This window comes from Macaca thibetana, chromosome 1, assembly GCF_024542745.1.
Source record: "Macaca thibetana thibetana isolate TM-01 chromosome 1, ASM2454274v1, whole genome shotgun sequence".
Classification (NCBI taxonomy): domain Eukaryota; kingdom Metazoa; phylum Chordata; class Mammalia; order Primates; family Cercopithecidae; genus Macaca; species Macaca thibetana.
The window spans coordinates 57,277,395-57,294,529 of record NC_065578.1 but is presented as its reverse complement, the minus strand read 5'-3'; the positions used below and the strand labels follow the sequence as shown (position 1 = coordinate 57,294,529).

Here is a 17,135-nt window from a genome sequence, read left to right as displayed (position 1 = left end):
GACTGAGCTGATGGATGACAGGCACGTAGCATATTATATGATGCTGACTAGAGGTTCAGGAAATGTTCACTGCCTTTCCTTATCTCCCTACACCACAGTCTTCTCTTTCTAGTTACTGCTGTGGCAAAGTTTCTTATTTTCGCCTGGGGAATCTAAACACTTCATACTGGCAGTATCACTGGAGGCCACGTGATTGAGGGGTTTGCCATTTTCCTGGGAAGACGAGTTTACTTGTTGGCATAAAGTTCATTGCCTTGCTGTTACAAGCCAACAGACTTGAGGCTCTGAGATACCATCTGTTTCTCAAATATATATATATATATTAGAATATTCCCTGAGAATGTCATTTTCCACTTCAGAGATCCTTCTTTTTTTTTTTTTTTTTTTTTTTTTTTTTTTTTTTTTTTTTTTTTTTACCAACTAGTAGAAATCCTGGATACTTACAATTATTCTTTTTGTGTGATTATTAACCTGTAAAATGAAAGAGAAAAAATATGTAGATACAGAATAGCAGTTCAAGCCCAGTGCAACAGAATTATATTTCTAAGCCACAGCTCCAAGAATAGCTCTCCTCTGCTAGTAGGTACCCAATGACCATGGAATAAATTTTAAGTACAATTCTAGTAACATCTCTCATGATATTAATATTCCTCCATGTGGTACCCTTCCTCCTATCGGCAACCTTTGAAGTCAGCTAAACAGCAACATATTTATAATGTGTTTGGTTGCAAGTAATAGAAAACCCAACTCAAAGAGACTTAAACAGTAGTGGAATTTACCAGCTCATGTATTTGAGAAGTCCAGAATAACAGAAGAACTCAAGGTTGGTTTGAGCCTATGTTTCATCAATATCACATGGATATGTTCTTTCTGTCTTTTTTATCTACTTTTCATGGAGTCATTTTTATCTCTTTGAGGCCTTAAGATAGCTGAGGATGTCCCCAGGGGTTCTGGGCCTTCTGCTTCCCTTAGAGTGTGATCAGTGTTTCCATTCATTCACCTTCTGAACTAATTTCCCACCTTCCTCTGATTATACCTTTGTAAGTCAGTTGCCCACACTGGATTACTCTGAAGCCATGCAGGCTTGGATAGTGGAATGGATTGTGCTGAAGGCTTAACAAATCACAGAGACACATTGACTTAGGCCAGTCAGCTGCCCCATCCCCATTCCAAATTCTACCTGAATTTCCCACTTTAAAATTCCCTCGTTAGAATTTCAAAATCTGTAAGAAAAGACCCAGAAAGTATGCATGCCAGGGCTGCAGCCGTTAATGCATCCAATACGGTCAACACTCAATCTGTCTATATCTCAGCAAATATTTGTGAAGGACTTACTATGTTTCAGAAAACTGTATTCTACCAGATCCAGTCTTAGGCTTAAAGGAAGTCACAGTCTAGTGTAGGGGCACTGGGGAGAACAAGTACAGAATGTTTTGATTATCTACTCAGGTGCTATGATAAAAGTTGGCACAGGGTGCTCTGTGAGCCCAGAGAAGAGGAAAGGGCATCCACAGTGGAAATTGAGGGTGAGTAGAGTCAGAGAGGACTTTCCAGAGGAGATAATGCTGAGGAGAAAATGAGATTTAATCAATTGGGAAGGTAGAAAGAGGAGAGAGGAAAGAACAGTATTCCAGACAGACAGCACAGTATGTGTGAAGCAGAGCCATGGACAAAGCATGGTTATTTGGTTAATACAGCTAGTTCAGTATAGCATAGGCATCAAGAATGTGAACACTTGACATCGGAATGCCCGGAATCACGTGCCAGTTCTATCACGTAGAACTGTGTGATGGGTAAGTTGCTTGACTTCTCTGAGTTTCTGTTTCCCCATTATAAAATGGCTATAATAATACAAATAATAGTAACTACCTCATTAAGGTTGGTGAGGATTAAATGAGTTATGTATAACTACTTACATTATGCTGCACTATAGAAGCACTATAAAAGTACTAGCAATTATTATCATGGCCAGCGTTGTGTGTATATATGGACACACACACTTATCTATTTGGAAGCACCAAATCTGGAAAGTGAATAGGAAACCTGGAAAAATTTGATGTTGTATATGATATAGCCTTGCTTTCCCCTTGCTTTCCCCTTGGTTATATCACGAATTCAAGGCTTGCGAATTGTAAAGGATTTTATTGTTCTTGTCTAAATTGATTGCTTAAGCTGCTGAGTTTGAGAGATTTTGCATGATCTTATCAATGTTGTAATCTTATCATTACTGTAATCACTGCTGCTCAGCAATTTTCTCATCTCAAAAAATGTCTCAGGATAGTTTGTGCTTGAAGGATTGTTCTTTGGAATCAGACAGATCTATCTGACTTGACTCCTACTCTGTCATACATATAATTCTCACAGCAACTCTGTGAGTGAGGTCTTGTTACAGCCATCTTGCATATGAGGAAACTGAGGATTGGAAAAGTTAAGCAATCCACCTACTGTCATAGAGATGGTAGGTGGCAAGACTGCACTTTGAGTCCAGGATGAAAACTAGGTTTTTTGGCTTCTGCTTTGTTGTTTTAATTTTGTAAAATGGGATAATGACAGTAACTGCCTCCATATTGGTGTGAAGATAATGTGAGATAGTGGTTGTGAACCAGTCAACATTACGAATGGCCCAAAATAAATATTTAATAACTTTGCTCTGCTGATGACAATATTCGTCTTTCTCAAGTTTTTAACAAGCATCAAATTAACTAATGGGTGTGAAAAAAATGTAAGGAGGGAAGATCATTCATTGAGATATCATAAAAAGAGTTCATGATGATTAATTTATTTAAAATTGCAAAACCTTCCCTACTACCCCCCGACTCCACCCCACCAACAACATTTGCTATCCCCTATCCTGCTTTATTTTTCTCTGGAGGACTCCTCACCATCTAACATGGCATATTTTAATTATTTACATTTTAAGTTTTGCATGTTCCTTACCAGAATGTAAGCTTCATGAGGGTGGGAATTCTAGCTGGTTTTGTTCTTTGTTGAATCCCCCAGGCCTAGAATAGTGCTTGGAAATAATAAATGCTCTATAAATATTTGTAGAGTGAATGATGAATTCACAAGTTAATTAATCAACTATCCATTAGAAAAATGAGAATTCAGGTCCCTTCCATCCCTGAGATCCTGTGATTCTGTGTGTTTACATGCATTTTTTGACTGTTCCTACTTTTGAAGGATACAGGAGAGTGGAGAGTCATCTGTCTCAGTTATCGTGATGGCAAAATCATAGCTTCGGCATGAACCTCAAGCCTTGTGTAAAACTTACCTCATCATGAGCATAATTTCCGCGTGTTCATTCTTCAGACTCGGGTTAGTGCTTTAAGGCAACCTCCATGTTTGGTTTGGCATCACCTGGTGAACCAAACATCAATGCCATATCAAAAAGCAGTGACACCTTGCCTTTCTCACCACAGACACCTGGAGGAGCCACGGCACAGTCCTTGCTCACCCTTCTCTTCGCAGCCCAGCAGCGGGAAGTCCAGTCTCCCCCCACCTACACACACACACACACACACACACACACACACACCACACACACCATTCTCCTTTGATGGAGATAGAATTCCTATTTCTTCTTCACATGGATTCTGGATCTTCCCCATCCATACTGTGTGTTCTCCCAGGATAGTACAGATCACATCAGAGAATTCTTCCTCAGCTGAATTAGCAACACCCTTCATTTCTTTAAGAATACAACACATGAAAGGACGTCATTCTTTAAAAGCAAATGTAGATTTTCCTCATTTCCTCCTGCCCATCTGGCCATTCTTGCTAAGCCCCGGAAAAGGCCCTTCTTGGTGTCCCCAGAGCTCTGTTCTACTCCCCACTACCACATCACACTACACATCCTCTCATAGCTGTTCCCTCCACATCCCTGGCTGCAACAACCAAGGCCATGCTGGCAGCTTCCCTGTGGTTCAGGCTCTCTCCTGAGCTCCAGACCCTGACTTCTACTTGTGAACTGGGTGTCTCCACCTAGATTGCTCTCAGGCACCTGACACTCAACATTTCCACATTTAATTCAACATCTGTGCCCTTGAGCCTTCCTTCCTACACCAGCGAACGGCCACTCCATTCATCTGGTCACACAGGCCAGGGACCCGTGTTCCAGTCTGACTGTGACCTTCCATCCTCCTCACTCGTGTCCCACTTCTGGGCCTCCATTGGCCTTCTAGAGATGTGGATTTAGCATCCTGATGAGTCCCGAGTCTAGCCACTCATCGCATGCCTATCCTAGCCACAGGCCTGCATCCCATCTCACACAATATACTTCATCCTCCTGTCTGCCTTCATCCTTCAGTCTGCCTTCTCAAATGAATTCACTTCATTGCTGCAGAGAACTATTTCTAGAACACAGTTCCAACTAAATCATGCTCCTGGTTAAAGCCATTCTGTGACTTCTGCAGAAGTAAGACTGAGATTCTTGCCCCACTCCTGCCCCAGGTGTCTGGCTCATCCACTACTACTATCCTTAGCTTCCTCACCTACAAATTGCAAATATATATCCCTCTTTCATGAAGGTGTTGTGATGACCAAACCAGCAAATCCGTGTACTGTGTGACATCTTTGCCAGCATGATGTCTGGCACACAGTAGGTGCTCCACAACTGCCCAATTCCCTTCCATGCGTCTTTCTGAACCAACATTTGGGATTGATCATAGACTTTGGTGGAGATTTATCTTCTGTAAACTGAAACTGAAGCATTTTTAGCTGCCTTTCCTTTGCCCAGGCAAAAGCAGAATGCCACTCCCGCATCCCAATTCTATCTCTGTGATGACAGATCATCAAGTAATTAGGGCAGCAAGCATCTGAAATTGTGTCAGCTCCCTGATGGTTGGGTCCCCAAGTGCCTGGCCTAGTACTGAGCAAGGCATGAGCTTCTTTCCATGCTGCTTCTCTGGGCTGGGATGGTTGGAAGGAAGAGAAAGAGAATGCCTGGGGCACTGACTGTGTAGGCAAGGGCAGCAGCTTTCCATGTCTCTGCAAGAGGCATTATAGGTGGATATTTGGCAGGGAGGGTTAATGAAAAAAGCATGAGTGTTGGAATAAGAAAATGTGGGTTTGAAGCCTGACTCGAGCCCTCCACGTATCTAGTACATGTTGACAACTTTTTGAGCCTCAGTTTCCTCAGCTCTGAAATGGGGATAATGCTTTTGATCTTACTGGGTTTGTGGAGAGATCAAATTAAATAATGGATGTATTACATAAGATATCATTTCAATATGGAGACACTAATTATTGATATTAGGTGTGTTGTGCTGTACCTGCATTGAGGGACAGACAGTGACAGTCTCAGAGCAAGCTCCCCTGTCCACTCACTGTTTGGGTGAACTGGGGCTTGTTAATTAACCTCTCTGGGCCTTAGCATGTTTATTTTTAAAATAGGGACAATTGCCCACCACACTGCATAGGATGGGTTATGTATGTATTCTTGGTAAGCCGTAAAGTACTAATGATAGTTATAATTCTTGTTATTTATGCTAATTGTGGTAGACAAAATTAATTATTCATCTTTGTTATTAAATCAGGACAGTAAGTACTATTGTTTTGGAGGACAGTGCCTCGGTTGGAAGCCTTGGACAAACTTAATCTCTGTGTCTGTTTCTTCAAGTATGAGGTTAAGAGTGCAAGTTTGGTGAGCACCTAAAACAGTGCCTGGTATACAGTAAGCAGTCAATAGATGTAAATGCTCAACAAACCCATGTTGGATAATTTAATGAGTGAATGAAAAGTTATGTCATGGAATTATTTTGAAGTCTACATGGAATGAGACTTTGTATTATGTACTGTGGAGTGATGCACATAAGAGCATATTACTCTTTGACAAAGCCGTCATATAGCATGTCCAAGCCTACCAGAATAACTTCCTTCAACATCTCTTTGTGTGCTCTTCTAATGCAACAAGGATGGACTCTGCACACCCAGCCCTCCAGGGTCAGAGCCCTGAAAGCCTTGTGAAGCCCAAGGAGACTGTGGTGTTGTATGTCACACCAAGCATAAGTGACAGTAGTGAACACATTAGAGGTGCAGTTTGCCTTTCTTCATTCCCACTCATTCTCATACTGTCTAATTTGGAAGAACATTGGACCCAAGAGTCAGAGATAATGGTGCTTTTCTTCTTTTTGTTTGTTTGTTTGTTTATTTATTTATTTATTTATTACGTAGTCTCACTCTGTCGCCCAGGCTGGAGTGCAGTGGCACAATCTCAGCTCACTGCAAGCTCCGCCTCCCTGGTTCGCACCATTATCCTACCTCAGTCTCCCGAGTAGCTGGGACTACAGGCACTCGCCACCGTGCCCAGCTAATTTTTTTTGTATTTTTAGTGGAGACAAGGTTTCACCGTGTTAGGCAGGATGGTCTCGATCTCCTGACCTTGTGATCCGCCCGCCTCGGCCTCCCAAAGTGCTGGGATTACAGGCGTGAGCCACCGTGCCTCACCAGTCATGGTGCTTTTAACCTATAATCTTTCTTTTGAGGTTCTGAAGTGTTCCAGAAATCCAAACAGACATCTTTTTGAGTTTTGCTATGTTCCTGACAAATAGTGAATGAATGCATCCTTTTCCCCGCTGTATGTAGGTGAATTAAAGAAAGAAAACACTACTGCATGGAATTGGAAAGCATTATAGAAGCCTCCTACCTCAGAACCGTAGAGATGCAAGGACCCTTAAAGGTTTCTCCTGCAACCTTCCACCGAGTTTCCTCCACTTCACCCCTGGCTGCCAGCCTCTATGTGCCAGGATACTTCCTGTTTTGTCTGGCATCTCATCTGCACTAGTGCTCTTCATGGACCCAATGTGAGCCTTCCCAATTTTACCTTCCTTGGAGTCTCACAGTAGAAAACTTGTCCCTCTCCTCAGCATCTCCACTTCAAATGTTTGAGAACTGTATTCCTGTCTTCTCGTCTTCTTTCCTTCTGGCTAAGACTGTCTTTAAATTCTCCATACTATCTTATTGTTTGTGATAATAGTATATAAAATTTGTTGAGATAAAGATTATTATGTGCCAGGCACTGTCCTCAATGCTTTATTTATTTATTTTAATACAGCAGCTTATGTGTATGGAACACTCATTATCCCCAATACAACAGCTGTGTGTGTATGGAACACTCATTACCCCCCACTCGTTGTACATATGAACTGGTTGAGGCCTAAAAGGAGATGGCAATAAACCCAGCTAGTATACGTATGACTAGGATTTGATTCTAGAGTGTTGGCTACAGACTTTTCACTCTTAACTCATAGACTGTATCTCCCTTACTTTTTAAAAAATGCTCCTAACAAAATAATATAGATAGATTGATTATAGATGGACAGGTGGAAAGGTGGAAAACGGACAGGTGAAAAATAAGTGATTCCAGTGTCTCATGGTAGCTGAGGAGCAAGACTCTTGCCCCTTGAGCTGGACTCTGCCTCTATTAATACAGCCAGGGATTTGCACCCGGGGCAACAGCACAGTGCAATAGTCAAAGGTGCCACCCAAGAGCCCAGATGCCTGAATTTGAAGCCTGGGTCTACTTCTTACTCATTATGCAACCTTGGCCTCTTTCATCACTTGGCCTTCTCCATCTTATTTAGGATTCAGCTCAGTTGTCACTGCCTCAGAGATTCCTCTACCATCACCCTTGTGGTGGACACTGTGAGGTGACATCCAGAAATTCCTTAAAGATGGGACTTGTTGGTCCAGCTTCTGAGAGTGCAGTGGGCAGACAGCTTGCACTTGCTAGCCTTCTCTGTGATTGCCTCGGCTACAGGGAGCTGCCTTGCCCAAGGTCATATCCTTCCTCTGATAGCCCTCATCCAATAACTTGTTGATGTGGAGGTATCAGGTCAGGACAAGTCTGCATGACTGTTCAACCTCCAGGACTCCCTCAGGGTTGGCCAAGACTGTCCCTGGCCTGCAGTGCAGCTTGACATCGCCCTCTGCTGACCCTTGCCTCCTGTTCCCTCTCCACAGATGTAGATTCCAAGAGCACCGCACATCCTAATACACATCCTGCATATTACTCTGTCTTGGTGTCTGTTTCAGGGGAGCCCTCCAACGTGACCATGGCCACTGCGCCTTCTCCGCTGGGAGGGACCATCTTGTTCCATTCTCACCCTTTGTATCGACTCACGAAGTACATTTTCTTTTCAGTACAAATCAGAGTCTGTCATGAACTGAATTTGTTTATTGCTTGTTTCCCCTCACACCCAGTTCCCTTTACTAAAATATAAGAGTCTTTTATTTTAGACTCTTTTCTTTTTAAATCCAGTTTTATTAAGGTTTACTTGTATGGCATGGTGACTGTAGTCAATAATACTGTATTGTATACTTGAAATTTGCTAAAATATAAGATTCTTATCTTCCTCAAAGGCATTCAATAAGTATCAGTTGAATTAATACACTATAATATAATGGTTAAATTCATCCTGCATTTGAAGCTAAACATCCTGGGTTCAAATCCTGATTGTCACACTTCCTAACCAGTGATCTTGCCCAAGCTTTTAAATCCTGGGAACTACCAGTACTTGGCCTAGGGCATGCATAGCACAGGGTAAGTGCTCAATAAATTTTAGCAATTAATAGTCAATTCATTCATGGGGTTGTTGTGAGGATAAAACGAGATAATATATGTAATTGGCATAGGTACCATAGTACCTAACTCAGAATAAGCCCTCAGCAAATTTATCTATTGTCATTACCAACTGTCCAAGTTAAATGCCTGGAAAGCAAGTCGGTGGCCTCAGCTTTGGAGTCCCCTGCAGTGCCAGGCACCGCACTGAGTAGACTGGAGGCACAAAATCAAGCCTCGTAGGTTGACGAACAATCCTTCCTCCTTCATCCTCTAGGGCAAGGAGTGGGCTGCCTTTCTTCTGAGCACTCCACAGTGCCTAACCCACTGCCAGCCACACAGCAAACACTTCACATGGGCACTTTGAAAAGCTGGTTTGAACTGAATTTCAGTGTCATTAGGATGCTAAAATGTGGTCTCCATGGTGACTCCCAGCCCAGCAGTCTGAGGAAGGTGCTTCCAGATCTGGTGGCTGGCACACTGCAGCCTCTAAACACATGCCATATTTTTTCGCATTTCTCAGACAGATTGTGGGTTGTGTGTTCATTAATTAAGATGAGAGTAATTGGTCCCAGCAAATAGTTTGTACATCAGCTTGCAAATTGTGTGCACTACGAGGCCCCGTGGTTCTTTCTTCCCTATCTCATATCTCTATAGCTGGTTCCTTGGCTCCTGACTGTTTCCCAAAATCCCCAGCCCCTCATTTTACTGTAACAGTTGAGGAATAAAGGGAGAGTAGGATTTAACATGAAATTTCTTTGGCTTATTGTAAGTCTGTTCATGCCCACGGAGGGAAGAAATAATAAACCCCCTCATCTGTATGCAATACTTTGTGATTTTTAACAAATGCTTTTACACATGCCATTTCATGTATTCCTCACTTTCTCACTGGGAATCAGTTATTATTATTGTTAAAGCTGTTAAGGGTTCAGTGCTATAGAGCACCAATTTTATCTTCTCCACTTAGCCACTGTAGAAATGGCAGCTTGCGTGGGCTGTCCACCTGCGGCTTTCCCATTGTGAAATATGGTGATAACCTAGGACCTACTTCATGGGTTTGAACTGGGAACTCGGCGAGATAATGCAGAGAAAGCACAGACACCACATAGTGGGCTCTCCGTGTATTTTGTTGTGAATATGCCCATTTTACAGATAAAAACTCAGGGCTCTGAGACACCCAGTTGCTTGGTCAAGATCTCTGGCTTGCAAGGGGCTTGATAGATGCTAGACTTCAAGCTCTCTGATTTCTAAATAGATGCTCTTTCTACTCCATGACCTTAATTCTGGCTACCACAGGCTGAGTCTGTGCCTAGTGTGGGGTCCGGGCTATACACTGGACTTTAGGTTCTAGTGCTTCTGGTCTACAGAGTCCTCTCTGAAAGGTTGTTATGTACAAGGATCCTTGCTCCTATGAAACATTTCCTCTGATTTTTTCCTCTAGCAAGGCTAATTTGCAGCTGTTGTAAAGATGTCATTTTTTTTCTTGCATCACGAAATGACTCACACCCCTCTTCAGTTATTGTACCCCAAGGCCATTATAACATTCTGTTATTTACAGCACTGTGACACCGGAGCAGCCAAAAGGCTCTGCTGCTTGCCTTATTTTCTGTAATTATTTTGTTCTTTTCTATCCCTAAAACAAGCCTGTTGGTGCCAATGGAATGGGCCTTTTCGGACAGTCTATGGTAAAGGACCAGAGAGCCCCAGGTAGTGAGGACCGTGTTGTCTTCCTTATTCCTGGGCAGTATCTAGTAGAGTGCTTTGCACATGGTAATCCCTCAATCAGTACTTGTTGTATGAATGAACAAATAAATCAGTTGGTTGATAAATCAGAGTTATGAGTTCATATGCTGAGTTTGGCCCTGGCCTTCTCTGACTTTTCAGCTCTATCAGTCAACCCCATGTTCACATGCAGTTGTCTCATTGTGTGCTTTCCTGACATTTCTTGCAAATCACTCACCCAGATCCCAGTGCATGTTCCTTCAGACACACCTGTGTGAGGGAGAGCATGGTGTGTAGTATCTACTCATCTCAGGGCTGAGAAACTTTCTCAAAGCAGAAAGCCATGTGGGTGACTAGGTAGGCCCTCCATCAAATGCCTCAACTGATGGAGCATTAGGGCTGGAATTCCTGGCACCATAGTGAGTGTCCTCATCCTGCACTAGGAACGGAATCTGGGAAGCTTGCCATGTCTCCCCATGCCTTGCTCTGTGACTGTGGATTCTGTGGAGCAGCAGAGCAGCAAGACGAAAGATGGATGTTTCAAAGAGGAAGCAAGGATAGTTGTATGGAAGGTCTTGGAAGCTGGAACAGCAGAGGCAGGTGGCCAGGGCCTTCCCAAGAAGCCCTCCTTGAATCTTGCGTGGGATTCTACCATTTGAAGGTAACTAAGACACACATGTAAAACCGCGCAATAGAGGAGAAAGCCTTGGCAAAGCTGTAGTGAGACTTGCACTCTAATTCTTGTCTTGCTACTTATGAGGTCTGTGACCTCTACCAAGCCCTGTAGCTTTCTGAGCCTCCGTTTTCTCATCTGTCTAGTGCCATAAGTGATCCCTGCCTGTTGCTATTGTGTAGAACAACCTGAACAAGGTGATGGCTATGGGGAGGGTTTGAGAAAGACCGCTTATGCTACCTAAGACAAACTGCAAGTGTTATTGTAGGGCAGTGAGGAGCTATATATAGGATATTTTAATACAGAGAATGTTCCCTGGATTAAATGGCTTCTTATTCCAAGGAGAAAAATTAGTTCTAGCCCAAGGCTAGTCATTAAATCAGCAAAATGATTTTTGGGGGCCTCAGTTTCCTTACTATTTGAGATGGAGGTTAGGTTAAATGACCTTTAAATTCCTACTAGGGGCACATTAGGGTAGATACTAAGCTCAGTTAATTTGTGGATAGCAGATTAACTACATGGAAAAGAAGTCTGTCTCCATCTTGGGGAAAGGAAATCACATTTACTGATACCTGCTCTTTGTCAGGTAGTTACATTCCCTACCTCATTTAACTGTCACACAGCCCTACGAGGTGCAATAAGCCCTGTGGGGATACTAAAGCTTTATCAGCCTTTATTACCCTCACTCTACTGAGAAGAGAACAGCCTTAGAGAATGTTATGGGTAAAGCTGTACCCCTCCTCTCACCCCCAAATGTATATGTTGAAGTCCTAACATTCAGTACCTTAGAATGTGACTTTGTTTGGGAATAGGGTCATTGCAGATAGAGTTAGTTAGGAGATGCCATTATGAGGGGCCGGGGAGGGGGTTGTAATCCAGTATAACTGATGTCCCTATAAAAAGGAAAAATTTGGACAGACGGACAGACGCAGTGCCATGTGAAGACGAAGGCAGAGATCAGTATGACTCTTCCAAAAGCCAAGCAATGCCAAAGGTCACCAGAAAACTACCAGAAGCTAGAGGAGAAGCCTGGAATGGATTCATCTCACAGCCGTCAGAAGGAAATAGCCCTGCCAACACCTGGATCTGGGACTCCTAGCTCCTCAACTGTGAGACAGTAAATGCTGTTGTTGACGTCACCTGGTTTGTGGCACTTTGTCTCAGCGAGCCTAGAATACTAAAACAGAGAGGTTAAGTGACTTGCTCAGGGTTGCAAAGCTAGAACTCACTCCTGGGTCTTTTTCATTCGAAAGCCTATGGATTTGTCACTGCCTATTGTCTGATACCCTGAGGTGTTGAGCCCATGTGTGTGAAAGAATGGGGTCAGTGAGGACGTTTCTGAGCCCATGTCAGATCTGAGCATCCTCTGCCCTGGCCACGACTGGTCCTCTCCCCTGCCAAAGGGAGGGATGGAGGCCCTGAGGACCCGGGCCTCTTCCTTCTTCATCCTTCTTGCTGTCAGCACTGGGGGAAGCAGCAGGGAGGCAGGCAGCCTCTGGCTTGGCTGGCTTCCCCAAACAGTGTCCTCCCACAGTTAGATGTGGCATTATCCTGCCAAGGAACCAGATGCTCCACATTGTAATGTGATGTCACAGCAGGAAAAGGTGTGTGAGCAAAGGTAATCATGGAAGACACTGCTCGGGCTAATGTCGCCTCTTGCTTAACAGCCCATGGCTGCTGGCCCAGGCAGCTGAGAATTGGCAGTACCCTGGGACTTGTGCACACTCACTTATAACACTTGAGACATGCTTGTCTGTTCGCAGGCCAGGACTTTATGGGCCCTTGGGCAGGAGACCCCAAAAACCCCACAGAAGGTGCAGAAAGGGCAGCAACAGAGGAACTGTCAAAATAAATAAATAAAGATCTCCTGGGCACCCGCATTTTCTCAATTTACTCTTCCACTTACCTACCCTGTGAGGCGGCTTTCACCAGTTGCTCTTTAATCTGGGGAGCAAATGAGCTCAGAAATGTGAGGCAAGTTTTCCAAAGTCATACAGTAAGAAGAAGGAAATTAAAGGTGAAAAACTGGTCTATCTACAAGAATCTCTATGCTCTTTTATCCACAGCACAGACCATAATACACATAACTGTGGGCGTGATTCTGGCTGTCTTCTGTACCTCCTCCTTACCTTAGAGAACCAGCAGAGAAGTCCGTTGGAGAGAGTTGGCTTTTGATTTTCTTCTTAAATTGCAGATCCAACCACATCATTCAGCAGGTGAGCCCCTACTGCCTATGAGAGATGTGTGGACTCCTTGGCCTGGACTTGCCTGACCTTTGGCTCCTTTGCCGCCCTTCCTCCCCACCCTGCTGCTCTCCCCACACAGAGGCCAGCCTCTGGAATCCCCAGACTGCCCCTTTCCCGAATGTGTGCTCTCCCCACTTTGCTCAGCCTGCTCCTCCTGGCTTGGTGTGCCCTCCCCTGCACTACATGAAAAATCCTGCTCATTAGTCAGAAATCAGTCCTCTTTGTGCTGCCTTTCCGGGAGCTCCCAGGAAGTTCCAGCACAGTTGTCAGTGCCGTGATCGTTGCCTAGCATAGGGACCCTGAGTGTCGCCTCTGGAGTCAGACTGCCTGTTGTTACATCCTTTCTCTGACATTTCCTAGCTGTGTAAGCCTGGAGAAATTGCTTAGCCTCTCTGTGGCTTCTTGTGAAATGAAGATGATGATAATGAGTGCTTACTCCATGAGATTATTGGGCAGACTGAAAATGGCAAGCATATAAAGCACCCCATGTAGTGCATTGGGCTATTTTTAATAGTCTTGCTTGTTTATGCCATTAGACTGTGTGCTCCTTGAAGTTGAGGACTGCATCTTATTTCTCCTTTGTAGCCCCCATAGTTCCTAAACGGAGCCTTGTGGCCAGTTGATAAACCTTTGCTAAACAAAAGAAAAATATGTGCATAAATAAAAAGAGATGACAAGATTTATAGTAGCATGTGTGTATCCAGTATCAACCAGGTGATAATAATACTAATAACAGAATTACCCAGTATGTTTATTGAGTGATTACTGTGTGTCAGACACCGTCTTAAACACTTTGCCTGTTACCTCATTCAATTGTCTCAACAACCTTCTTAAGTAGTGACTGTCATTTGTGTTGCCATTTTATGGATGAGGAAACTGGGGTACGTGGATTGCAGTGACTTCCCTATGGTTAAACAGCTAGAGTATAGCAGAGATGGATTCAACTCAGGCTGCCTGGCTGAGAGCCCATGCTCATGGCCACCCCATTTTGCTGCTTCCAAGGAAGGTGTAATGGCAGTGATCAGCCCAGGGAGGCAAAAGGAGGATCTTAAAATAGCAACCCATGCTAAGAGGCAGGACACAGTGAGGGAGACAGGCAGGGGCTGGCTGTGTGCAGAGCAAGAAGGTGGGGCTGAGACCTTCACTGCAAATGGCCCTGGTACAGTCCTTACTTTTCTCTGTGAGTCAGTCCAGTTGTCTTAAAGGAACTGAGATAGAGCAGATGGCCACAGATGTACAGGTGTGTTCCTCCTACCTGAAGGCAGGAAGATGGGTACCATGGAGCCTTCCTTTTATTTTGTGTTGTGTTCCTGGCAACTAGCAGAAAGTCTGGCACTTAGTACATATTTAATATACAAGATAGTTCAATGAATGTGTGAGGATTCAGGAACTCCAGGATTTCATAGCATGAACAGATATGTAATTTCCATTTATTTTACTTTAAACCTCTTCTCATCTGTCTGCCAGAAAGCCCAAGTTAGGGGAGAGGATGCACATCTTTCCGTGATGAGATTTTGCTTATCCAAGAAGCCTGCATCTCTCATCATCAGCTCATGCATAGCCTTCGAGAGCCCTGCACTTCTGTAGCTCCAGCGGGTGGCATTGCTATGAGTGATGAAGCCCCCGGATGGTCTCAGTGGTGAGCAAATATTAACACTTTGAATCAATTGCACCTTCTTGATGACTGGGAAAACTGTTCGGAGGCTGGCAGAGAGTTATTGCACCATGCAACAGTCGAGCGTGGCTGATATAGTGGGAGCGAATGGCATAAATGAGTTTAAGGCTAAGATGGATTTGCACTTGGAAACTGAAATCATGCAATGGGGTTTGCTGGTGGAATTGCAAAGTGCACCTGGAATAATGCCAAGAATAATGCAGATGTCTCAGCCTGTGCTTTTCATTGTAGCCAACTACAGAATGGGAAAATTAATTGTACCTGCCTCATAAGGTAGCAAGTTGATGTACATGAGTTAATGTAAATAACTTAGAATGGTACTGAGTATGTAGTAAGCAATTAATGAGTGCCACTCAGCATTAACACATACTAGGCACCCATAATACAACTAAGAATAGACGGATTGGATTATAAGATGGAGAGGGTTGTCCTCACAAATCCTACAGTGCAATAAATGGTGTTACAACCAGTCACATAACAGTGTTGCAACTGTTGTGCAATGTGATAGGTGTTGTGATGGCAAAAAGACAGAGTGTAGTGCAACTCAGAAGAGAGGCTACCCTAAGCTAGACCTGGATGATCAGGGAAGGTCTCAGGATAAGGCGGCACAATGTGAGGAATAGCAAGCAGGAGGTGGTCAGGTGGAAAACAGGTGAGAGGATGCTCCTACGCAGCTTATGCAAGGACCTGGAGGTGAGAAAGACCGTGTTCATTGTGGGCACTCAATGTGGAGTTAGTGGGTATATGTATTCCCTAAAGCTGCCGTGACAAAATACCACAAACTGGGGTAGCTTAAGACAACAGAAATTTATTCTCTTGCAGTTTCTAGAGGCTAGAAGTCCAAAACCAAGGTGTCGGCAAAGCTATACTCTCTCTGAAGATTCTGGGGAAGAATCCTTCCTTGCCTCTCTCTATCTTCTAGCAGTTGCTAGCAGTCCTCAGCATTCCTTGGCTTGCAGCCGTAGTGCTCCAGTTTCTGCCCCTGTCTTTACGTGGCTGTTCTACTTATGTGTGTGTCTTGGTTTTCTCTTCTTATAAAGACAACAGTTATTGGATTAGGGTGGTTTCTAATTTGTCCTATTGGACTCGGTCCTATTGGTCTAATTCAATAGGATTAGACTCACCCTAATCCAGTTTGACCTCATTTTAACTAAATACATTTGCAAGAATCCTACTTCCAAATAAGGATATATTTTGAGTTTCTGGGTAGACATGAATTTTGAGGGGATGCTATTCAACCCAGTACAATGGGGGTGGCCAAGGGGAGTAGAAATGATTAAAGGTGAAAAGAAGACAGGAATCAGATTATGAAGGGATTCATAATAAAAAAAAAATAATAAACATTCATGGCACTTACAATATATTAAGCACTGTGGTAGGCACTTTACACATGTAATATGCACACTCCCATTGAAAGAGGGAGAATCAGGTTGACTGAGGCCAGAGGGGAAAATCAGAGTTTACAAAGTGTGTCATCAGTTAGGGTCCTAGTAGAAAATAGAAGGTACACTGGATTAGAGTAATTCAAAGAGGGTTTAATAAAGGGATTGTTTAAGTGAGCAGAGTATAGGGAAAACATAGGAGATAGAGCAATGTGCAGGGCTGCTACCACTCCTGGAAATGCATGGTGTGGGTGAGGGAGCAGGTACTGGAACTAAGACCAGGAAGTCCTGTGAAGAAGCCATCTTGAGCAGAGCAGTGACTTTTGGTTGAGAAAGGACGCCATCCCAAGGTGACGACACAGGGAGGAAGCCAACGGAGTGAATACACTAACTTGGTCTCTTGTCAAGACCCTGTTGGCCTACCTCAACCGGAGGACAAAAGAGAACAAGAGAGCCCATGGTGTAGTTCACACGGATAGCATCCTGGGCTCTGGGCTGAGTGGAGAAGCCTGGAGCATGGATCTGGAGGATCAGACAGAAGACATCTTGCACTGGGGCATTGTTGAGAAGGCAGAGCCTGAGAGCCAGAAAATGGGGAAGTTAGGTTGTGATGAGCAAGGTGACATAACCCAACATTAAGAATGCACATGAGGTCAGGCACGGCAGCTCACACATGGAATTTTAGCACCGTGTGAGGCCAAGGGAGGCAGATTGCTTGAGCTGAGGAGTTTGAGACCAGCCTGAGCAACATAGAGAGACCCTGTCTATACAAAAAATACAAATAATAATAATAATCACTGGGCGTGATGGCACATGCCTGTGTTTCCAATTACTTGAGAGGCTGAGGCAGGAGGATCACTTGAGCCCAGAAGGCAGAGGT

General features: G+C 43.9%; 2 protein-coding genes across 2 annotated transcripts in view; both read left to right on the top strand.

Annotated features, from left to right (window-relative positions):
- Positions 1–17,135, top strand: part of DAB1 (DAB adaptor protein 1) — a 1,249,655-nt gene that overhangs the window by 175,249 nt on the left and 1,057,271 nt on the right. The window lies entirely within an intron of this gene.
- LOC126948288 (heterogeneous nuclear ribonucleoprotein A1-like) overlaps positions 5,913–17,135 on the top strand; it is a 31,753-nt gene continuing 20,530 nt past the window's right edge. The window contains 4 exon segments of the mRNA XM_050779922.1: positions 5,913–6,030; positions 11,871–12,069; positions 13,147–13,168; positions 16,664–16,874. Coding sequence (XP_050635879.1) covers positions 5,913–6,030; positions 11,871–12,069; positions 13,147–13,168; positions 16,664–16,874 — 550 coding nt within the window.